The sequence below is a fragment of the Tachypleus tridentatus genome, chromosome 13 (assembly GCF_004210375.1).
Source record: "Tachypleus tridentatus isolate NWPU-2018 chromosome 13, ASM421037v1, whole genome shotgun sequence".
NCBI classification, from domain to species: domain Eukaryota; kingdom Metazoa; phylum Arthropoda; class Merostomata; order Xiphosura; family Limulidae; genus Tachypleus; species Tachypleus tridentatus.
This window is the reverse complement of record NC_134837.1, coordinates 17,454,419-17,479,737: the sequence shown is the minus strand read 5'-3', so window position 1 is coordinate 17,479,737 and position 25,319 is coordinate 17,454,419. Positions and strand designations below refer to the sequence as shown.

The window sequence follows — 25,319 nt, the reverse complement described above, 5'->3', positions numbered from 1 at the left end:
TAAGAATACTTGTCATTCGAAATAGATATTTCACATTGATAATTAGAAATAGATATTTCACATTGATAATTATACAAAACACTCGAGAAATGTGTACATTATTTTCGAAACAAAACTCTGTTGATCTTGTAATTTTAATGTTCATCAAATGTTTGTAAAATATAATGAGCGAAATTCGCGATATTAAGAGATAGATATTTAATGTACATTGTAGTCCTAACTAATTTGATACGATAGATATCTCGTATAAAATAACGAAATGAGACTTGTAAGCCTAAGTAGTAACATAATTTATAAAAAAAAAACTAAATATCAAAGTCGATGTGAGTTCCACCAGACTGTTAATTTGTAGGGAAACCCGACGTATTGCTGATATAATAATTTAATTACCAGTGAAACCGGAAAAAGCAGTCATCTCACCTTCCCACAAACCTCTTCTTGCGGATAAAGAAATAGAACTAACATGCACGGCGAAAGGATCGCGCCCCGCCAGCAAAATCACTTGGTGGAAAGGAAATCAACAAATGCAGAACACCCGCGAGAGTGCGCTGCATAGCAGTGACACTACTACCATTCTTACTTTTACGCCATCTATCGACGACAATGGAAAGTTCCTCTCTTGTCGTGCTGAAAATCCTCTGATCGCCGGAAGCAGTGTGAAAGATGGTTGGAAACTGGATGTACAGTGTAAACTATCTTTTTAATGATAAAAATTAAGTTAGTATTTTCGTTTAGTATACAATGGTCGCCTTTTAAAGTTACGTGACATATTCGTCCAAATAAATAAAAAAAATATTTCAAGTTTATTCTCTATACATTCTAGTTGAGTGTTCTAACTCACTTTTGATTGGATATCGGGAAGTCTTAAAATATTTACCTTTTTTCTACTTGCTTGTTGAAATCTAAAATAAATTCAATAAGTAATATATCTACAATAACTTAATGGAAAATGAGACAAGAAGAACATAAATACATGTGTCAAAGTTATTACATAATACATTATATATATATATATCTTTACATATAACAATGGTGAGTTATCAATGTCACTTGCTATTCTAGATCCACCTCAGATAAGCCTACAGCTCGGCAAAAATCTCAAAGTATCGAATATTCAAGAAGGAAACGACGTATACTTTGAGTGCAACGTTCGTGCAAATCCTTGGATACACGAGCTGAGCTGGCAGTTTGAAGGACAGGATCTCACCACCAACACATCAGCAGGGGTCATCATCAGCAACCAGTCTTTGGTATTACAGAGAGTGAAAAGAACATTCAGAGGACGGTTTACATGTTCAGCCACCAACAGTCGAGGATTAGGAATTAGTAACGAAATTTTTCTGAAGGTTAAGTGTAAGTGGTTAAAGACAGGTTAAATTTTTCTTAAGGTTAAGTGTAAGTGGTTAAAGACGGGTTAATTAGTTAATAAATTAGTGACTGACTATCTGAAAAAAAAAATGCGGATTCAGAACATACTGTATTAGTTCAGTTTCGACTCTAATTTTAGAATACATGGTTAGAAACCACCTTAAACACATGGAAAGTTGAATATTTCGATATGAAAACACATATATCTAATTATTTCATTATTTTATAATTTTGGCGAAAAGGTTTGGTTTATTTCGCATTTCGCGCAAAACTACATAAGGACTATCTGCGCTAGCTGTCCCTAATTTTGCAGTGTAAGACTAGAGGAAAGGAAGCTAGTCATCATTACCCACCGCCAGTTCTTGGGCTAATCTTTAACCAACGATTAGTGTGAATTAGCGTCACATTATAACGCCTCCCCGGTTAAAAGAGCGAGCATATTTGGTGTAATGGGAATTTGAACCCGCGATCCTTAGAGTACAAGTCGAGTGCCTTAACCACCTGGCTAGGCCGGGCCCGGCGAAAAGGTAATCAGTCGACATTATTGGACATCAACTCTCGGGCATCTTTTGATCACAAAAAGTGGGATTTACCGTCACTAAAGTAAATAAAGTTCGGCTGAAAAGGCGAAGATATTTTGATGACAGTATTCAAAACCACAACGTCATACAAATAATTGTATAGATTAAAACAAAACTGAAGCAAATCCGTTTTTTTTTTTTATATTAAACTGTATCGATAATGATGTTGTTTGTTATTCAGCATGAAGCTACAAACAGAGTTATCTGTCATATTTCCACCATAGCTATTGAAACCCTATTTATAGTCGTACAAGTCTTCAGACATACCACTGTGCCACTTAGGGTCAAAATGTATTGAAACTTGAGGTCACGAGAATAAGGTAAAATCGTTTGACATGTTTTACTAAATATAATAAATTAAACATGACAAATTTATGTACCAGAGGATTATAATTTAATTGGCCCCAATGAGATATTTATTGAGTACAGATTTATTTTCTTTGCAAATAAATTTCGCTAAAATATAAAGAAATATAACACATCTTTTACGTTTACGTGTCTTTTTTTTCAGATGCTCCTTTATGTAAACCTGGACAAAAGACCATCTACGGTGTGGCCAAACATGAATCTCTTGATGTGTCGTGTGAACTGGACTCTGACCCTGACAAAGTAACAGTCCATTGGCGATTCAACAGTTCTTATAAACGATCCGACAAAATAACCTTTTCTACGTATCGTGCACACAGCGTAGCTACCTACACTCCAGAATCGGACGAAGATTATGGGAAACTCTTATGTTGGGGAACCAACGACATTGGAATTCAGAGTGAACCTTGTGTTTTTACTATAGTTCCTGCAGGCAAGTGAAAGAAAATAACAAGACAAGATTAACTATCAAAGGCAGTTATCTTTTAAAAGTACTGAGTGTTAAAGATGCATTTGTTCTAAAAGTGCAGAATGTTAAAAGTAGTTTCGTTCTAAAAGCACATAATCTTAAAGATAGTTATGTTTTGAAAATATGGAATGTTAAGGATAATTCTTTTTTAAGTGGATGAAAGCGCATACCTCTTGGTATTTCTTTTCTTATCATGAGTTATCATTAGAAAAAGACATTAAATAGAGTATAGTTTGAAGGCACGTACCAATCTTCTCCATTAAGAAAATGTTATTTGAGGTACTAGTTAGCTGAAGTTATGATTTATATTGTTTAATAGTACTAGGTATTTCTCTTTTGATTAATTTTTCAATGTATTATATATAAAACAAAATGTACATTTTACCAATTGGCTATCAAACTAATGAATGTACAGAGTTGAGAAGCCCGTCAATAACTGTACTTTAAACAGTTGTTAACAACACCAAAAATACGACATATTGTTTCGAGTTTGGTGGTTATATGTTCACAACAAAGGGATACTTCACAAAATATCATGTTTAGCGGTTATATGGTCACAACAAAGAGATACTTCACAAAATATCATGTTTAGCGGTTATATGGTCACAACAAAGGGATACTTCACAAAATATCATGTTTAATGGTTATATGTTCACAACAAAGGGATACTTCACAAAATATCATGTTTAGTGGTTATATGGTCACAACAAAGGGATACTTCACAAAATATCATGTTTAGTGGTTATATGGTCACAACAAAGGGATACTTCACAAACTATCATGTTTAGTGGTTATATGTTCACAACAAAGGGATACTTCACAAAATATCTTGTTTGGTGGTTATATGTTCACAACAAAGGGATAATTCACAAAATATCATGTTTAGTGGTTATATGGTCACAACAAAGGGATAATTCACAAAATATCATGTTTAGTGGTTATATGGTCACAACAAAGGGATACTTCACAAAATATCATGTTTAGCGGTTATATGGTCACGGTAGAGAGATGTTACACATTATTTAGAACTTAGTGGTTATATAATCACAGTGGAGATATGTTGCACATTATTTAGTGTTCAATGGTTACATAACCACAGTGGAGATATGTTACACATTTTTTAATGTTTAGTAGTTCTATAGTCAAACATAAGGAACAAGAAAACTATATTTTCATGTATTAACTGTATGTCAAACATTAGCCACCATTTAAAGTTACATTGAAATAATAAATAGTAGCGTCTGGATACAGAGAGCTACGCGAATGCTATTGGCTGGGGCTTTCATTTATGTAACACCTAGACAAATATTCAATAAGATAAGTAGATTATGATATTATAGAAATAAAACAGAGGACAAAAAATGTCTAATTGTGTGAATACAAGAATCAACATTAATGTTTTACAACTAACAATAGCACTGTAAACACCAAAACACACGAAAATTCAGTTAAAATTTGTTAACCGCTACAAAATTCAAAACCAACTTAAAATATTTTATGTTTTCTCAACGCTGTAACATTACAAGCATAAAATTTAGTTAAAGTGTATTATTTGCCCTCACCACTTTAACCGTTACTCAGGCCCGGTATGGCCAGGTGGTTAAGGTACTCGACTCGTAATCCAAGGGTTGCGGGTTCAAATCCCTGTCACACCAAACATGATCACCCTTTCAGCCGTGGGACCATTGTAAAGTGATGGTCTTTCCTACTATTCGTTGATAAAAGAGCATTCCATGAGTTGGCGGTGGGTGGTGATGACTAGCTGCCTTACCTCTAGTCTTACTCTGCTAAATTAGGGACAGTTAGCGCATATAACCCTCCTGAAGCTTTGTGCGAAATTCAAAACCACACCAAACTAATCATTACAAGCAGGAAACCATAGTTAACGTCTTCTAGCTGCTCTTTGTACTGTCGCCATCATAAGCGTGAAACCCTCGGTTTCAAAGTTTATCTCCTTTTACGATTATAATCACTGCGTGATTGAACCTTCGTTAAAATATTTGATCTGCCGTCATTACTATACAAATCAAGCTTTATCTGCTCTCAATAATATAACCACGAGAATCACAGACTGGTTAAAGCTTTACGTGTCGTTTTGTACTCTGGCTAATACAAGAATGAAACTCGACTTAAATAATTAAGTTAGTTTGAACCAGACGATGTTCTAAACTTACGAATCAGTATCTAACTTTTCCCCTCTGTGGTACAGCGGTATGCCTGCGGACTCACACCTCTAAAAACCGGGTTTCGATGGTAGACAGAGCAAAGATAGCCCTTTGTGTAGTTAAAAGTAAAAATCGATGTTAACTTAATTATTGTTACGAAATAAAGATAAGGAAAGATTCCTATAGTCGTAGAAGCAATTCTAAATATGTTTTTTCATTGCCAATAAATATTACAATGCTAGTAAAAGCGTTGTGAACAGCAAGTTCAATTTCTTAAAAACGTTGTTAATAAAGTGTCCAGTTCTCACAGAAGTACTACCAATGAGCTTTATAATGTTGATAGGGATAAGAGTAAATAATACAAGATTATCATAAAAAGCTATTAATACTCTCAATGTTCGTATATATTGTGCTAATAAACTTTACAATGTTCATATAATTACTGTCCACTACTGGTGCAGCAGTAAGTCTACGGATTTACAACGCTAAAATCAGGAGGCTCGATTCCCCTTCCCCGTGGTGGACACAGTATACAGCTCGATGTGGCTTTGCTATAAGAAAACACACATTCGTATAATTACTGCCAATGACCTTTATGATCAGAAAACACACATTCGTATAATTACTGCCAATGACCTTTATGATCAGAAAACACACATTCGTATAATTACTGCCAATGACCTTTATGATCATTATAAAAACAAATTTAATAATTATTCCACTTTTCGCAAAAAAATCTTTGTTAATAAGCATTCCAGTATTCATAAAACATTTCAGTAAATTTATCAAGGGTAAAGGAATTTCGATAATTGTTCTGAAAACATTCACTATCAATAAGTATAATAGTCTTCATAGCAACACTTTAAATAGGGTTACACAAATATTGTCATTGAGTATTCTATTCTTGTACAAGAAGTTTTAAGAATAAAATGCATTTTTTCTTCTTTGTTTAGGACCTTTGACCTTTGACATAATTTGTTTTATGCCTCTCTTTAGGTCCTCCTGATCCTCTCCATAATTGTTCATTGGTCAATCAAACAGAAGAACTAATTTCTATTCATTGTCTTGAGGGATACGATGGTGGTATGTCACAACGCTTTATGTTGGAGGTGTATTTAATAAACAGTAACGTTCTCCAAGCGAATATTACCTCCCCAGTACCAGTGTTTCTTGCCGATGACTTACCATCTGGCACTCCTCTGAGGATAGTCATGTACGCTGCAAACCCAAAGGGTCGAAGTTCTTCTGTGGTCATGCTAGCTTCTACTCTGAGACCTGCCGAAAAATTAACCAGAAGAGGTTTGGAACTTTGATATTTAGCAATTAGTAAATATCACTGAATTACATAAAGTAGTTTGATTTAGGAAACGATGGAAACTCTTTAGACCAGAGTCTCTTGATAAACAATTACATAATTTGAAGCAGTTACTTATGCCTTACTTTTATTTGAGCAGTTGACCCCTTTTGGTCGTTTAAAAATCCATTAACTGTTTTGAAATGAATTATCTACAACTTCCACTAAATCCAGGGTTTACGAACAACACGATGTTCACGGAATATCTTAATATACTACTACAAGTTGTTTAAAAAATAATGAAAGTTTTCGAAGTAAGATGGAAATGGTAGGTCTTTTGTAAATGGAATAAAGATGACAATACTGCCATATAACGCCACATTTCTTAATGTTATTTCTAGGAGATGGCGAAGGAATGTTCATCATTCGTCCATTTCTTGCTATCCTTATCGCTATTGTTACGATTCTGGTCACCATTACCCTTGTCTTAGCTATATTCATTCGTTCCAAATGGAAAAGAAGAACAAAGGGTAAGTTTTGTTAGGTATTGATATTATCTACCTCAGTGCACCTAAAATATTGTAGGTAATTTTTTTCATTAATCAGCAACCATCCTGATTTCGTTCATACCTGACACGTGTTTGTTAATGCTATTGAGGATTTTACCACTTGGATTTGTTATTACGTCAGCAATACCATGAGGATTTTTTTTAGTAATTTGTTTTCTCTTGCCTGTGTGTTTTCATCGATTAAACACTGCTCAAATATTATTTTCTTTAAACTGATTAAGTTTATGCAACGTTACGTACATGTGTACACTATTATGTAACACAGTAAAACTAACTCTTTGTTGGTCCATGTATAATTTCATTGAGTTGAAACGAAGCGAAAACATAAAAATCAAAAGGAAAAGGTCATCGCCACCCACCGCCAACTCTTGGGATATTCTATTACCAACGAATAGTGGGATTTATAGTAACGTAATAACACCCCCAACGCTGAAAGGGCGAGCATGTTTCGTGGTACTAGAATTCGAACCGATTGCATGGAAAGCACACCTAACCATCTGTCCACGTCTGACCTTAAACAACACAGATAAAACGACAATATAACTACTTATCATGAGCCTTTTACTTCCATGGTTCGCTGTTTTATTTCAGACTGACTGAGCAAGTGATTATATAAGTGACTCAGGATATAAAAGTAGATATTTTGTGAATAACTTATTAACGATTTCCTAATTAGTGGAACCCTGGAAATCAAATATGATTATAATAATAATATTGCGCAGATGGCCCTTGTGTAGCTTTGCGCGAAATTCAAAATAAACAATAACAATAATTATTCTGTTCTCTTTTATTATTATTATTTTCCCTCTGTTTATCAAATTTTACGTATTCTATGATAATACCAGGACAAATTGAGTACAGTGTAGCTGTATGGAATAAGGATTCAAATCACAAAATAGTAATTATACAGCCGATGATAAGTCAAATAAACTTAATTGTGTGAGATTCATTACTGATGTTGATATGTCAGACGAACTATATTCTGTAACGTTTAGTAATGGCAGTTTATTTTTCTGAAAACGTGACATTTGGTTATATTTCACTATGTTCAAAATTTGCACTAAAATTATTAATTTTTAAACTTAATTTCTGTTTAAAATTTGCATTAAAATGTATTAATTTTTAAATTTAATTTCTGTTTAAAATTTGCAATAAAATGTATTAATTTTTAAATTTAATTTTTGTTTAAAATTTGCATTAAAATGTATTAATTTTTAAATTTAATTTCTGTTTAAAATTATGCATTAAAATGAATTAATTTTCAAATTTATTTTCTGTTATTTTCATTTTGTTTAACAGGTGAAATAAGAAGAAACAATCCAGAATCAGAGAAGTGAGTATTAGAAAGAGGCAAGCTGAGTTTCTTCGAAACCGAAGGACATTTTTAACAGTGTCTAACATTTAGTAAACTTATCTATTTGAAATTAAGCAAAAAGCAACACAATGAGCTATCCGTACTCTGCTCAAAACGGGTATTGAAACCCGGATTCTATCTTTGTAAGTTTCTTTTGTTTAAACTCATTTTACTATTGTAAACTTGTTTAACATTAAATTTAACCAAACCTAGCATGTTTATATAGAAATTGATTGTGCTTTATGTTAAACACACAGGCTTTTGAGCTTTTCAGTTAAATTATTTAAATGATGAAATTTCTTTTATTGTTCTTACTTTAAATAATATAGTCCATTAAAACGTTTTAAATCAAAGTTTTCAATTGCAAAGCAAAAACGATTTTCGTCTGACCTTTCAGCAGTTTCAGAGTAAAATACAGATGAAATATAAGGGAGAAATTAGATTTATAGCTGAAGCGAATTAAACAGAAATAAAATAAAATAAAATAAATAGTGCTAATTCAGACAAAACATTATTATTATTTTATTTAGGAAAACATAAATGTTCTTAGTAGAATCTCATTATAACAAAGTTGATTAATGACGTTCGATGTAATTCACCACTTTCTCCAAGTTAGAAGAACGAACTCATGTCAGGCTTCGTTGTTGATGCTGTTTAAAGTTGTTCTAATTATTTTTTTTCTTTATGACGACAGTTTGCTGGGAATTAATCACAAAGCTACACAATGGGCTATGTGTGCTCTGCCCACCAGGAGTATTGAAATCCAATTTGTAGAGGTATAAATCTAGTGACGCACCAGTGTGCCACTTGGTGGCCAATGACGACACACAGGGTTCCAAAGACAGTTGATTTTGTATAAAGCACAACAATATGATTACTAATCCTTTCTCAGACTGTGTGTCACGTGTACTTTTAAACACAAGTCTACTGAAATACAGTAGACTTAACACTTGTTAACCCTTTCTCGGCCTACATGTGTCGTGCTTACTTACTATTTACATATATTTGTATGTTATTCGTAAACATAGTGAAAGTGGTTTACGGGACAAAGATTTATTTCCCAGCTTTTGATACGCCCTCTTGTGTGGCTGATAGAAAGTGATACACGAATATTTGTTGCAAGTACACTTAATTAAGACAATTGATAACCCATTGACTTGGTGTTGATTCTAAAGGGCAGAACTCTGTTTCTAGGGTGAATTGACTTATGGATTTTGAATAAACCGATACATAAATTATTTGAACAGCGAATTATTTACTATCATCTTCGAATGCTATGAACACACAATTTATTTTATGGTGTTTAGTAATTACGAGTATTGTAATAACATAAAACACAAGTTTTGAGTAAATATTTTAGGCCATGAAGACCCGAATGTTTTTTTTTTTCTTACTGCTATCTACACTCTCTCTGAAGACGGATGTGATAGCGTTTAATCTGTGGTTATTTCCGGGATCTGTCATGGCAGGAACAGATGTATTATGACTTACTCACGTGTTTTAACTTCCGTTCATAGGAAACTGTTTCTCTTCTGTAGATTTTGATCCAGCATCGACTTTAACGTCTTAAAAGATATCATAAACACTTTTTGTCACTGTTCAGGAGATATGCAACGAAAGTCAAACAACGACTTTTATATTCTGAATAATGCACTGAACCGTATATTATCTTTATTTTTAACGACAGGAAATATCACTTGTATTTGTATTTAGAAATTTATGGGTAATTTGAGAAATGATCTCTCTCTGTTTGATTCAAGACACAAAGCAAAATTGATAGAAATGTTCTATTTTATTAATATTATGCATTTTCGTGCTAGAACTCCCATGTTGTTGAGTCCATTGTCAGTATAATCACTGAAAATTAAAGCTACGTTTAGTGGCGCCATCTCTTTACAAATTATAGTAAATGATGGGTTCTTTTTTTTTGGAATGGCTTGTCCAGATTAAAAGTAAAGATGATTTCAAATAATTCCACATAATAAGTTTAAATTATACTCATACAGTCATCTTACGCGTTAATTAGAGATTCAAACCCGCATCCTATGTTTGAAATATATATGTTTATATGCATATAACAAAAGATTATAATGATGGAAAGTACACCGTTAGGTTTCGGTTTTATAGGTCAGAGATACCCCTGAAGAAGGACATAGAAGATATTGGTGATATTGAAGACACAGGGCCAGATATCATTCCTGATAAAGGTGTTACCAGATCACCTTTTGCAGGTATGATTTGGAAGTATTTCAATATTTTAATGAAAACTAAGAAGCAGTTTAATTTTTCCCACTCTTTAAAATTAGTAATTGTAACCTTTAAAAAATTCATTCCATGAAATAATAAATACAAATAAATGTAAATAATGTTGAAAATAAGAAAAGCACAAATAATTTTCAATAACTTTCTATGCCTGTCGGACATATTTGAATACTGGAAATACATGTACCAAATAGTTTGTTTGTTGATAATTGAGCTCAAAGCCACACAATGGACTCACACACTGCGCGTACCACAAAACACTTTCTAGCATTGTAATTCTGTAGACATATCGGTATGCTACTGGGATGGGATTATCACCGAGTTGTAAGGTGTCTACAATACATAGGCCTGGTATGGTCAGGTGGTTAATGCACTCGACTAGTAACCTGAGGGTCGAGGGTTCGAATCTCAGTCACACTAAATATACTCACCTTTTCAGCTGTGGGGACATTATATTCTGAGGAATCAATCCCACTAATCGTTTGTAAAAGACTAGCCTAAGAGTGACGGTGGGTGGTGATGATCAGATGCCTTCCCTCTGGTCTTACATTGCTAAATGTAAGACTACCAGCGGAGGTAGTCCTCGTGTAGCTTTGCGCGAAATTCAAGCCAAACTAAATCTGCAGTATATTAGTCTTAGTTCTGACTGATCAAAGAAACGATATAATACGAACCCTTATATCCTAGTAATGAGGATTAGCAAGTACAAAGATTTCAAGAAGCAACTTATCATTGTTTGTTTTGAAATACGAACTTGGTTCAGAAAAATCCGTTTCCTTGTTTGTTTGTTTGTTTTGAATTTCGCACAAGTCTAAATTAGGGACGGCTAGTGCAGGTAACTCTCGTGTAGCTAGTCATCACCAACTCTTGGGCAATCCTTTCACCAAAGAATAGTGAGATTGACCGTTACATTATAACACCCCACGGTTGAAAGGGCGAGCATGGATTCAAACTCGCGATCCCTAGATTACGAGTCGAGTGTCTTAAACCACCTGGCCATGCCGTGCACGAAAACTTTCGTATGTAGAGGTGATTTTTAATATTGGTATCTGGTATCATATTATGTTCTTTATAAATTTCTTCTTCAGTTAATTAGGATTTAGCTTTAAATCAATACTTTTATAGAGACGACATGAATTAATAATGTCAATTTGTAACATAATGTCAGACAAGGATAAAAGGAAAAGCTAGTTCATTCTATGGTTAATCATCGAAAACGTTTGAAAAATAATACTACAAAAACAAAGGTTACTGCTGACTTATGAATCGTTGTAAACATCATATTTTAATTTTAGAAACCAACTTGCTCTACTTTATAGCTATAGAACGTATGAAAAGCATATGAAATTGTCCTTTCGTGATATTGATCGTTCTGAAGTCCCGCTTAATGTTTAATATTTTTCACTTAGAAGTCATTTCCAGGGAATTAAACATCAAGAATCTAAGTCGTATTATTTATTAATCATATTAAATCCATATGCAAAGAAGAAATTAATTAAAGTTGACGTTAATTAACTTAAAAGTTTTAACCTGGTGTTTAGTCGTGTACTGACGTAAAAGGTTAAATAATTGGAGATTAGAAAATATTTTGCTAACTTCAGTAAAAATTTCTGTTTTCATAATGTAAATATTCATTATTATCAAAGTATTTTTTATTGCAGGTTGCATAGATGAAAAGGAACAGAGATGTTTACAACTAAGCAACATCATGGAAGATCATAGTTTACATTCTCTGAAAACTGAACATCTGGAAGTTGTCTATAGCAGTCCAGTTTATACGAAAAGCCACCTGGCCGACATAAACAGTCCCAAAAGTATTTCAGCCACAACAGTACGTATTCGAAAATTTGCTAGTAATATTGAACTTATTCAATAAATATAACTTAATAAAAAGTCTATACCTAGTGGGTTGAAAGCGCTTTACGTTTCGTTTTGTAATGGTCGCCAACCAACCAGTAAAATGTCAGTACTGTGAACCATAAATGGTTAGCAAAACACCCGCCGCTACACGAACATTGACGGATTTGAATGAACTAACAAACAATAGAAACATATCATATTGTGACACAGAATTCACGCTGAAGCTGTTTTGAATATCAGCATGTGAATGATACTAAGTAGGAAAACAAATATAAACAAACGTAAAATCAAAGAAGCCCAACTTATACAACAACTAAAACCGAAACTAAACCAATATAAAGGAACATCTTTACACCTATACTAATTAATAACCTAACATCCACCTGCAACGCCCCCTACAATCCCGTACCCAATTATACTCTCGTCCCTAACTCATGTGTCCGTCAACAGTCACATTCAAACACTCTCTTTCTTAACCTGAAGATGACCTAGGAAGGTCGAAACGTTGTTCTCTCCTTATCAGTAAGTGTTAATACCCATACCAGCTGTTCTGAGTGTTAATACCCATACCAGCCGTTCTGAGATACATTTTTATTTCAAGGGGGTTTCTCGTCGTCAAGACTTGTACATCAAAGCAATATTTTATGAAGGCTATTCTATTTGCATAATGTATTCCGGGATACAGAGTTTAGAAAAAAGTTATCTTGCACATTTAAAATTAAGTAATACATTTGTAATTGTGGGGAAAACTTAAAAAAATTTGGGCTAACACCAAAACATATTTATTGAACACAAACTTTCAAGCTCTTTGTAGGGAGAAAGGATTCGAATGTGGAAATAACTTTGAACTTATCAGTGTAGAACATTATTTAACGTGCAATGATAAACCTCGTCATAAGCAGAAAAAACATACGACAGGTGGCGCGTTATATCAATCAAAAAATTGTTTATATAAATATAATTTTAGCTCGTATACTCAAAACGACTAATACAGGTATTACAACTTATAAAGTACAGAACAACGTTTCGACCTTCTTAGGTCATCTACAGGTTAACTCTCTTTATTAACCTTGAGATGACCTAAGAAGGTCGAAACGTTCTTCCTTACTTTATTTTAATTAAAGTTTTAATATCCGTACCAACCGTCTTGAGAATACATTTTTACTTCAAGGAGTTTCGCATCATCACGAATAATTTTAGTTCAAACTACACATAAAACTTTTTTGTTATCTACACATTCCAACAATAATATGCCGAAGGTTAAATGAAATTATAACATGTGTTTAGAACCAATAATATAAGAGAAATGTATTAAGTAAAACACAATGGGAACATAAAAAGTAATTGAGACATAAAGCTAACATACGAAATTTTAATTCCACAACTAGTGAAGTGTGTTATACCATAGTAAAGATTCTTACTGTGTTTTAGCTTACTTGTTTAAAGATACATTGCTTCTTGTAGGATAGGCTCATCTTCGGTTACATACTTTTATCCCTTGGGATTTCTTCTTTTCAACTGAATCCTATGTTCATCAACATATTAATATGAGCCTGAAGATGTATCCAGGTGTTCTCATTGTAACGTTTTCAACAATATATTTTACTTTCTAAACAACATTTTATTGCCTAGCTTTAATTATCAGGTATTTTTGTCTTTTGCGTCGAACTGCACAAATATCTGTTTCTATCCGATCTCTGACGTTTTGTTCTACGGTACGATTTAATTGGATGAATGAAAGATGGGAAGTCTTATCTGGACTTCTCTTCCAGACGGAGGTCCTTCTTAATTACGTTACATACCGTTAGTTGAGGCATGTGAATTGTTTTGTTTACTTATGTTTGTGTTCGTGTATCTCGCCTGTTACATATGCAACATTTTGCTCACGAAATACGACTAATATTTACTAGAATAGAACTTGAAGATTCATTGTTGGATGGATACAGTGCTACAAGGTTATTATTATTTTCCTGTTTTCCAAAACCAGTAAGTAAAAGGGATATTTTCTGTTTGGAAAATTTAACTCCGTAGTATGAGCAGACCAGTGTGTTTGGATTTTTTGAGTCGAGAAGGACTATCGTATAACTTTCACTCTCCTATCTAACTCCAAATAATATAAAAATATAGTTTTGATACATGCTGTTCCACTTCGGCTGTGGTTATCACCTGACGTCATAGTTTGCATGAACACAATCGTTTTAATAAATAATATGTACTCAACCCTGAATGTGTGTGTAACTTAAAAGACTGAACAAATGAGATTAACAATCTATTCATGGTTAATTATTTTGTAGAAGGAGATAGAAAAACCGTTAGTGTATAATATATGTTATTGTGCTAAGTTCTTTACAGCCGTTTTTGGAAATACACTAAGAAAAAACACAAATTTTTAAGATTTTTTTTAACGTTTAAAACCCTGTTACATTGTAAAGTCAACAGTGAAGATATCGAAACCAATACCCATAGTGGGAACAGCACAGATGGCCCATTGTATACCTCTGAACTTAACAAAAAATAAACATCTCACGTGAAAAAATCATTTACGTTTGTGTAGTTTATTAAAACTAGTTAACAGTATTCAACAATAACCCACATCTCGAAACCTATAAGATTGATTTGAATAACGTTCTTTATTGTTACACCAGGTGGATTTATATTGTATTTTTATTACACTGGTATGGTGTTGTATATTGAATGGATTGCTTTTGGATCAATATTATCCAGGTGGGTCGGCATTGAATATTATTATCCTACCTGGTTACGCATGGCTAGGTGGCTAAGGAGCTCGACTCGTAATCTGAGGGTCGCGGGTTCGAATCCCCGTCACACCAAACATGCTGGCCCTTTCAGCCGTGGGAACATTATATTATGACGGTCAATCCCACTATTCATTGATAAAAGAGTAGACCAAAAGTTGGCGGTGTGTGGTGATGACTATCTGCCTTCTCTCTAGTCTTACACTGCTAAATTAGGGACGGCTAGCGCAAATAGCCCTCGTGTAGCTTTGAGCGAAATTCAAGATAAACAACAAACGTATTTTTTTATTTTGTATTGGGTTTAGGTCAGTGTTTAACTGACTAAGTTTAGACTCAATATTAAGAAACCGTTTGGCTTATAGAATTACAATAATTACTTTTATCTCTTTTTCTTTAGTGTTAAGTTGTAACTTGTAATAAAAAAAACAACAACTTATAATCAATGTATTGGTAAAAACCAAGTTATTATGATAATATTGAAATAGAATATTGTCAGTAAATTAGGGAACACTACGTTACTATGGTAATATTGAAACAGAATATTGACAGTAAATTAGGGAACACTACGTTACTATGGTAATATTGAAATAGAATATTGACAGTAAATTAGGGAACACTACGTTACTATGGTAACATTTAAACGGAATATTGACAGTAAATTAGGGAACACTACGTTATTATGATAATATTTAAACGGAATAATGACAGTAAATTAGGGAACACTACGTTACTATGGTAATATTGAAATAGAATATTGACAGTAAATTAGGGAACACTACGTTACTATGGTAATATTGAAATAGAATAATGACAGTAAATTAGGGAACACTACGTTACTATGGTAATGTGGATTCAATGAAATAATACCATGAGATACCTTGATATCTTGATGATACCATGAGATACCTTGATGATACCATGAGATACCTTGATACCTTGATGATACCATGAGATACCTTGATATCTTGATGATACCATGAGAATGACAGTAGAAAGTAGAAAATAAATCTTATTAAGATAAATTTACAACAATATACTGACGACCAAAGTAAAAAACGAAACAACAACTACATGTTACCATAATAATTAGTGTCCAATAAAGTGATAATCCATAGTAACTATCTCCATGTTACTGTCGTAACAGAGTTCAATGGAGTTAGGGTTAAACAGTGACAGTACGGGGGCTGTTCAAAAAAAATACGCGGACTGACGTCATAAAACAAAATGTACTTTATTTAGAAGTTACAGGTCTGGGACCCCTTCAAAGTACTCTCCTCCCCAACGCACACACTTATCCCAACGGTGTTTCCACTTGTTGAAACAGTCCTGGTACGCTTCTTTTGTAATGTCCTCCAGCTCCTTCGTCGCATTTGCCTTAATCTCGGAAATCGTCTCAAATCTTCTTCCTTTCAAGGGTCTTTTGAGTTTGGGGAACAAGACAAAATCGAAAGGTGCAAGGTCAGGTGAGTAGGGGGTGTGGGGAAGAACAGTGATCGAGTGTTTGGCCAAAAACTCACGAGATCTGAGGCACAAATTTCGCAGCAACGCGGTGCATCTTCAATTTTTCGGTCAAAATCTCGTAAGAAGATCCAACTGATATCCCACACTCTTCAGCAAGCTCCTTGACAGTCAGACGTCGAGTTGCCCGCACCAAGGTGTTGATTTTGTCGACGTGTGGGTCGTCAGTTGACGTGGAAGGGCGTCCAGGACGCTCATCATCTTCAATGGACTGTTGACCATCCTTAAAACGTTCATGCCACTTGAAACATGCCGTACGATTCATAGCAACATCATCGTAAGCCGTGTTAAGCATAGCAAAAGTTTCAGTCGCAGATTTTTCAAGTTTAACACAAAATTTCACAGCAAGTCGTTGCTCCTTCAGGTTATTCATTCTGAAATCCGCCAAACGAAAAAATTGCACTTCACTTAAAACCGCGTAGCTAATACACAAATGATGATATCTGCAATCGGGAAATGGCGTCGTAATCAGCTGGTCTGTGCGAACCTAGCGACACCAAGCGGATTCCCCTGGAACCAACTGGAGCCACGCAATTCAAACAGTCCGCGTATTTTTTGAACAGCCCTCGAATGTTGCATGTCACTATAATAATGCGTGTTCAATGAAATGAGAGACAAATAAAAGTAAATAATTCGTGCTATTATTGTAACACGTGTTCACATTATTACTGTATTATACTAACACTAAGTTTTATCTTTTATGTGAATCAATTGCATTTAGATTGTTTGTACTCACTCATAACAAACTGATATTTATTACAGGTATTTAATAAATGCAGATTGAAGATTCATATTTTGTTTCTTACTGGTAGCACATACTTTCTTCCTTCGTCTCTTTTGGTTTATTTGTTCTCTCTCTTACCTTCCGGTCTTTTCATCCTTTTTCATTTAGCACTTTTGGCTTTCCTTCTGACCTTACAGCTATTTCTCGTGAACCGTATTTCAAAGCTTCATAAAAATAGCGGTTATTATAGTCTCCATACCAGCTGAATTTAGAGAGGCGATCACTTCCCTCTCACTTCAATCATAAACTGACCAACAACTAACTACTTCCTCACTTCTTCAACCAATGTTTCTTACACGTAACTTTATAAGATTTTAATGGGATAAAGAAATCAGAGAAGAATGATAGAACACTTTAGTTAAAGGATTGATAGATTATTTAGAATTAAGCACAAAGCTACACAATGGGCTACCTGTGCTCTGCCCACCACGAGTGTCGAAACTCAGATTCAAGCGGTGTGAGTCCGCATACATGCCGCTGTGCCACTAGGGGACTTAATTAAAGGGTATTTCATAGTGAGTTTTCCACTGTGCACGTGGCTAATTATGACAAAAGTATGCCGTTTTAAAGACATCAAATATTTACAATCACCTTTGGCCAAATAAAACTGTAATTTAAAAGCTTAATCACTTGTCTAGCCAATTTCACATTTGTTATGATACAAAGCACCGCATCAGTTTAAAGTAACTTTGTTTCTTTCTGTGAACAAGAAATATATTTTAGTCCCAACATATGAGTGTTTTTTTCCATTTCATCCACATAACTGCCAAGGGCATTTTCCTGTTTGGCCACTAAAATTTCATTTACTCTTCAGCAGCCTGAAGACATACTGTACGTCGGTCTGTCCTTTCTCATTGGTCAATGTTTCAGTGCTGTCATGCGACGACAAGCAATCACTGATTAGGTCAAAATTGATTTGACGATAGTAAAAGAAGAAGAAAACCAGTTGAGAGTGCACAGTTTAATTAAGGATATAACGCGAGATGTGTAAGAACAAACATCTACTCATGTGGTAACAGTGTTGAGGCTGGTTGGGGGTGATATTTTAAACATCTGTTGGTACAAGTACCGGTTTTACTTATTTCTTTGGGGGGGGATTTTACTAGCTATAAACACTGTTCACTATGATATATGAAACATATCAAAATCATGATCGAATAGTCTAGATAGTAAATATAAAGTGTCACCATCGTTATAAAACGGAATACTGTGAAATGTAAAACATGCCATGATATGTCATCTAAAACACGTTATCATGATCCAGCATTCTCCTATGACATACGAAACATATGACACTCATGATCACACAGTGTATTATGATATACGAAACATATGACACTCATGATCACACAGTGTATTATGACATACGAAACATATGACACTCATGATCACACAGTGTATTATGACATACGAAACATATCACACTCATGATCACACAATGACATACGAAACATATGACACTCATGATCACACAGTGTATTATGGCTTACAACACATATCACACTATATATCTCAGAACGGCTGGTATGGGTATTAACACTTGTACTGATAAGAAGAGGACAACGTTACGCCCTTCCTAAGTCATCTTCAGGTTAAGAAAGAGAGTGTTTGAATGTTACTGTTGACGGACACGTGTCTTAGGGACGAGAGTATAAACAGGTATCGGATTGTAGGGGGCGTTGTAGGTGGATGTTAGGTTATTAATTAGTGTAGGTATAAAGGTGTTCCTTTATATTGGTTTAGTTTCGGTTTTAGTTGTTGTATAAGTTGGGTTTCTTTGATTTTGCGTTTGTTTATATTAGTTTCCCTACTTAGTATCTGGATGTTTTATATGGTAATGTTGTGTTTATTTGATTTGCAGTGTTCAAAAATGTGTGAAGGTTGTTTTTTGTTGTTTTTTAAAATCTAGTTTCTATTTTTCTGCTTGTTTCTCCAATCTAGAAATTGTGGCAGTTGTTGCATTGTATTTTATAAATTATATTGGTGTTGTGTTTGTCAGTGTAGTTGTTACGTAGCATGGACTTTGGTTTTGTACCTGGCTTTTGAATAAATTTGCTGTTTACTGGAATGTTATGTTTTGTTATGAATTTTTTCCAAATGTTGGTTATTTTTTCGCTTATGTCGAGAACATATGGTACGCAGCAGTGTAAAGTTTTGTAGTTTGTTGTATCTTGGGATTTATTGTTGTTTGTTTATTGTTGGTCTAGGTGTGTGTGTGTGTGTATAATTTTTTCACGGTTTTGATGAAATTTGTTGATGTTGATGAAGTGTTGTTTTATTTTGTTGATTTCATTGTTAATTTTATCAGTTAAACATAGTTTTGTGGTTGTGTTTATTTGGTTTCTTAATATGGTGAGTTTTTGTTTTGTTTCATGTACTGAGTCCCAGGAAATGTATAATCCAGTGTGGGTGAATTTTCTGTGTATCTCTGTTTTGAATTGTGTATCAGTTCTAGTTATTTTGAGGTTAATAAATGCAGTTTGGATAGTTTTTTTTCCTGTTCACAGGTGAACTTAATGTTGGGGTGTATAGAGTTAACGTGGTTGAAAAAACTAAGTGTGTGTTCTGTAGATGTGAATCCAGCAATTGTATCATCAACATATCTGTACCAGTATAGTGGTGGGTGTGAGGCTGAATTTATAAATTGAGATTCAATCTGTGTCATAAAAGTGTTGGTTAGAACTAGTGACACGGGATTCCCCATACTTAGGCCATTTATTTCTAGGTAGTTTTGGTTATTGAACATGTAGTTAGTTTTGGTGGTACTGAATTCTATAAGGGCTGCTAAATGATTACTGGGGTTGTGTATCAGTGGGATGGGGTCTTGGATATAAAGTTCTAAAGCTATCTTGCAAGCTTCAGTTGTTGGGACTTCTGTGAAGAGGGAGATTACATCAAAACTGGCCATTAAGGCTTTATGGTTTAGTTGATTAAGAATAGATTGAAAGTTAAAAGAGTCTTTGAAAAAGGACCCGGCTGATGTTACATATCTAGAAAATGCGCACGCTCTATATTTATCGAGGTTGTATTATGAAATACAAAACATATCTCACATATGATCCCACAGTGTATTATGGCATACAAAACATATCACAATCATGATCAAACTATTTTCTGTACCATCTAAGTCATAAACTGGTAATCGCCTAGTCTATTATGACAAGTAAAAAATATTAATACCATAATTACATAAGCTAATACGACATGAAAAACATATCAGAACAATAATCATACGGTCTATTGTGAGAGGTAAAATATTTTACAGTCATTTCACACCATCCAACACATCATGTAAAAATATTACAGCTAGGATAACGCTTCTGTTATGACATGTAGTAATATCATAGTTATAACAACGTACCTGCCACGTGATTTAAACAACATCACAGTGATTATAAAGGTTCCAGTCGGTGATGTTAAAATTTTAATCATTATATATATGTCATGATAACACCTTTACTGAGTCATTAGATGACTCGTTAAGAGGCAAAAACTTCAGGATATGAACATTTAAGGATATCTGAAATATAATACACAAAAAATAGTTAAAATGTTCCAGAGATGACAAACCCTCACTGCACAAAACATTCAGTACATATATACACACACACAGATATATATATACATACCTACATGTAGTACATTTTATATCCGACATTACAGCTTGTATCCTGGGATCCTTTCAACTGCTACACCATATTTTTTTTATTTTTGTAATTTTTGTTTCGGCTTGTTTTGATCATAACGAACTAATACAATCAATCAGTTGTTTGGATTTTCTGTTTTTAATGCATTCCTTTCTTTTGATTTCGTTTACGTAACTTAATGAGTATTAATTTTCTTTAAAAATACATACACACACGGACTAATTTAACAGTGTAAGACTAGAATGATGGCAACTAGCCATCACAACCCACCGCCAACTATTGGGCTACTCTTTTACCAACGAATAATAGGACTGACCGTCACATTATAACGCCCCCACGGCTAAAAGGGCGAGCATGTTTGGTGCCACGGGGTTTCAAATCCACGACCCTCAGATTACGAGTCGAAAGCCTTAACCTATCTGGCCATGCTGGGCCCCTCAAATATTAAATCCTAGAGATATAACACATAATGCATTCGTTCAAATACAAACACCAAAATATCAAACCACAGAGTATATAGAATATAATATCGAACCCTTGAGTAGATGGAGCATCATTTTAACCACTTAAGGAAAAACCCCAGAATACCAATTTTTGAGTCAGTATGTGGAACATTCAATATCTTTAACTAAAGAGGATACAGATGAATGACGTCCATACAGTCAAATATGTACAGAAATACTAAACATATTATGGTTAAGAACAGTCAGATAGTTTCGGGAAATAGAACTATTAATATAAAACTTATATGTCCATACAGTATATCCTGTATATATGTCATGAGATAAAGATGTCTGAAAATATTATTAGTTTCGTGATGTGGAACGATGTGACATGTAACAAAACCACTACAGTTTGCATATTTAAACATGCAGGAAAACCTGGATAGGGAACCACAAATGAACACGAAATAACTTCAGAAGATAATGAAAGTGGCTCACGAGCTTTTCCTCGTTAATTTAAATACAAGACTTATCTGTAAACTATATGATACACACTTGTTAAAGTGTTTCTTTAAATGTACATGAGGTTCACTTGTATAACTAATTCTTCTTCATGTCTCTAAGCCTGAACACTCATTGGACAAATAATATCAGTACGTATTTTATCCAACCTTATACAGCATATTTCTTATATCTGAATTGTGGAACGTGTTTGTGGACGTTTCTTGGAAGGCCAACAAGTGCATCAACTGTTTCTGTAGACTTCTCGCTCTGAATAAAGCACGCGCACTAACTTTATCTGTGGGTACCTTTTTCTAGACCAAGCATGTACATCAACTGTATTTGTGGGTGTTTTTATTCCTATGAGTTAGACGTATAAATCAATTGTACTTGTGGACGTTCACCTCTGAACAAAGCATATGCACCGACTGCACACTACTCACATTAATTTCAAACATTTCCTGGATTTCTTTTCTTTTACAAACATGTGCACATTCAATACCTTTGAATGTTTCTCTCACCATAAAGCAGGTGAGCCATAAAAACCTAACTTGTGCCGTTAGGTTGGTTATTATCAGGTGATTAAGGTAATTTGCGTGTATGTGTTTTCCTACAACAAAGCCAGATCGGGCTATCTGCTGAGCCCACCGAGGGGAATCGAACCCCTGATTGTAGCGTCGTAAAGGGTGATTTGTACTCATTTATTACTTTACGTCTCATTCATCTACATTTGAAGAACTCGAAAAAAGTACGCTGATCCTCTGAATTAGTTTAAGACATTAGTTTTACACGTCTTATGCTAGTTTGTAAAGAGTATTTGTTTGTATTAATTTAACCACGATAGGCTTCTGTGCCTTGCCCATTACGGGAACTGAAACCCCGTTGCAAGTCCGCTGTGCCACTAGAGGGCATTGTATGAAGTAAATACTTTATTATATTAGTTAATCTATGTGTCTTAAAAAAAACACAATCGAATGTACAATAAGTTTATAACATACACGTTAGAAAGTTTATTAAAAATTAATATCTGATATTAGGACAAAATTTCCGATTTGGTGTCAGAAACAATAACAAATCGCTGACATTGCTTTGGGTATAATTCCTCTAGAAACTTCCTTTTAAAAACAGAAAATAACGTCATTTTCTTGTTGAAAAACTAATTCTGCATTACAAATATATGTAGAATCTGGATTGAAAAAATGTAGTTTCCTTAGATTAAATTATTTAAGAAAGACTGTAAATCTGTTTAACGTTGTTTTTCTATTATTTTCTTCCCAGATCCGCCCAAGCACGTCCCTCGTCTCATAGAGGATGCAGAATATTTAAGAAACAAACATACCTGGCTGCGTTTTAAAAATAAAAAGAAATGTGGCATTATTGGAGAAAACCTTGACTATACAGTGAAAGCATAATGACAAAGACATTTGGTGGACTCTAATGAACAAAGAAACTTCTCTCCTTATCTTCTCATACGTAAAGGAACGATACATGTTATTTATTGTTCTATAAATTACCGCCTTACCTGATGTCGCTTCTTTCGTTCTTCGATACAGTCTCATTCAGTCAACAAGCACAGCTCCCTCTAACGTGCAACTGATAAATAAATGTTTTAATATAACACGTTTCTGTTTCTCAATAAACTTGACTGAGAACATTTTCAATGAACACGGAGCATTCAGAATATGGGATTCGATTCCTGAAATGTTTGTAAATTTAAATGAAATACGTCGATACGTAATGTACTTAGAAAACGTGTGGCGTATCGTTTATCAACTCGAATCTATTATATATTTTACCTGCATTGTCAAACCTGTCCTGCGTGTTAGTGCTATACTTAATTATAACTTATTTTTCTATTATTCTTTAGTTATTTTAAAGATTTTGTTTCTCTTATATAATTCGTTCTATGGCAAGTGTTTATTCCAAGTATATTAGACGTAATTCTTATATATATATATATATATATACCCATAACTTATGAATATATATATATACACCCATAACTTATGAATAATTTAGTGCTCTTTTAGTTTCTAGTACTTTCCAAAAGGTACAAAAGGTTTTATTGCTGCATTCAGTTATTTTGAGACGTGTACGTAAAGGAATGTTCGGAAAGAAACGGGATTTTGCTGCAGTCGTTGTTACATTAAAGAAATACAAGAACACCACTGAGGAAAGCAGGCTCTCTTCTCACATAGATTACGTTAAGTGCCATAAACTTCTTCTATTGTTCTACAGTCTTTACCTTATAAGCTCAGTAAAAGTGGGTATGGTTTACGATTCTATCTGCCTATTATTCCTTCGAAAATGCTCTCCAATTGCACAGTGGTATATCTGTGGACTTTTTCTACTAGAAACCGGGTTTCGATACCCGTGGTGGGCAGAGAACAGGTAGAATTTTGTAGCTTTATGCTTAATAACGAACAATAACAATAATTATTTGTCATCGGATATTGTTGTTCATTTTTATTGTTCTTGAACGAATCAAATGTGTGAAAGTCAAAGCTAAGGTCAAATGTATGAAAGTCAAAGCTAAGGTCAAATGTGTGAAAGTCAAAGCTAAGGTCAAATGTATGAAAGTCAAAGCTAAGACACGAGAATCAAGACAAAACTACCCCTGTAGTGCTTGAAGAAACATGCAACACTATAAATGGCGTATAAGTATTTCTACAGTTACAATGATAATAACCGGTTTTCGATACCCTTGACGAGCAGAGCACACAAAGCCCATCGCACAGCTTTATACTTAATTACAAACAACCAAACTTATACCGCTATAAAACGATCATTCGTTACCCTCGAGCTACTCGTATTAACTGTAAGAAGAAATAGAATCCTGTTTCTATCTGAACAGCTCCACATGCAGTTTCATGATTTACTAACAAAAATAATTTCTTGTGAGGAAAATATCATACTTAGTTTTATTTATATTATGGCTTTGTTTAGTTTTTGTTTTGGCGTAGGGCTACATAATAGGCTTTCTGCGCAGTGTCTACCATGTGGAATCGACTTTAACGTCGTAAAGCTGTAAATATTTCACTGATTCTTGATCCATATTAATGCGGATGTTCTGTAGTTGCTTTAATTTATTCAATAACTTAAGGTTTTGTGTATAATAAAGAATAAGCTAACATCTTTTTACATATATATATATATATATATCAGTGTTTTATCGTGTTTTCTGAATTAAAAAAAACAACTAATCATCCATTTAATTATACACCCTCCGGTCTGATATTGTAAGTTTACAGAATTACAACTCTGAAATTCGGGATTCGATTCCCCGAAAAGGAGAGGGCAGATAGTCCAAAGTGGCTTTAATCTGAAACAAACAAATATACTAGTAATATTTCAGAAGTTACGCATTTTATAGTTTTGGTTG

The 25,319-nt window shown here is 34.0% G+C and overlaps 1 protein-coding gene across 3 annotated transcripts in view; it reads left to right on the top strand.

Annotated features, from left to right (window-relative positions):
• The window catches only part of LOC143238996 (neural cell adhesion molecule 2-like), a 414,991-nt gene extending 389,928 nt beyond the window's left edge, over positions 1–25,063 (top strand). For all 3 annotated transcript variants that reach the window (XM_076479701.1, XM_076479699.1, XM_076479700.1), the window contains exons 5-13: positions 394–687; positions 1,063–1,353; positions 2,461–2,748; positions 5,946–6,248; positions 6,645–6,773; positions 8,112–8,145; positions 10,294–10,397; positions 12,090–12,259; positions 23,216–25,063. In XM_076479701.1, the coding sequence (XP_076335816.1) occupies positions 394–687; positions 1,063–1,353; positions 2,461–2,748; positions 5,946–6,248; positions 6,645–6,773; positions 8,112–8,145; positions 10,294–10,397; positions 12,090–12,259; positions 23,216–23,245 (1,643 nt within the window). In that variant the 3' untranslated portion in view covers positions 23,246–25,063. The remainder of the gene's footprint in view (positions 1–393; positions 688–1,062; positions 1,354–2,460; positions 2,749–5,945; positions 6,249–6,644; positions 6,774–8,111; positions 8,146–10,293; positions 10,398–12,089; positions 12,260–23,215) is intronic.
• Positions 25,064–25,319: the final 256 nt, after the last annotated feature.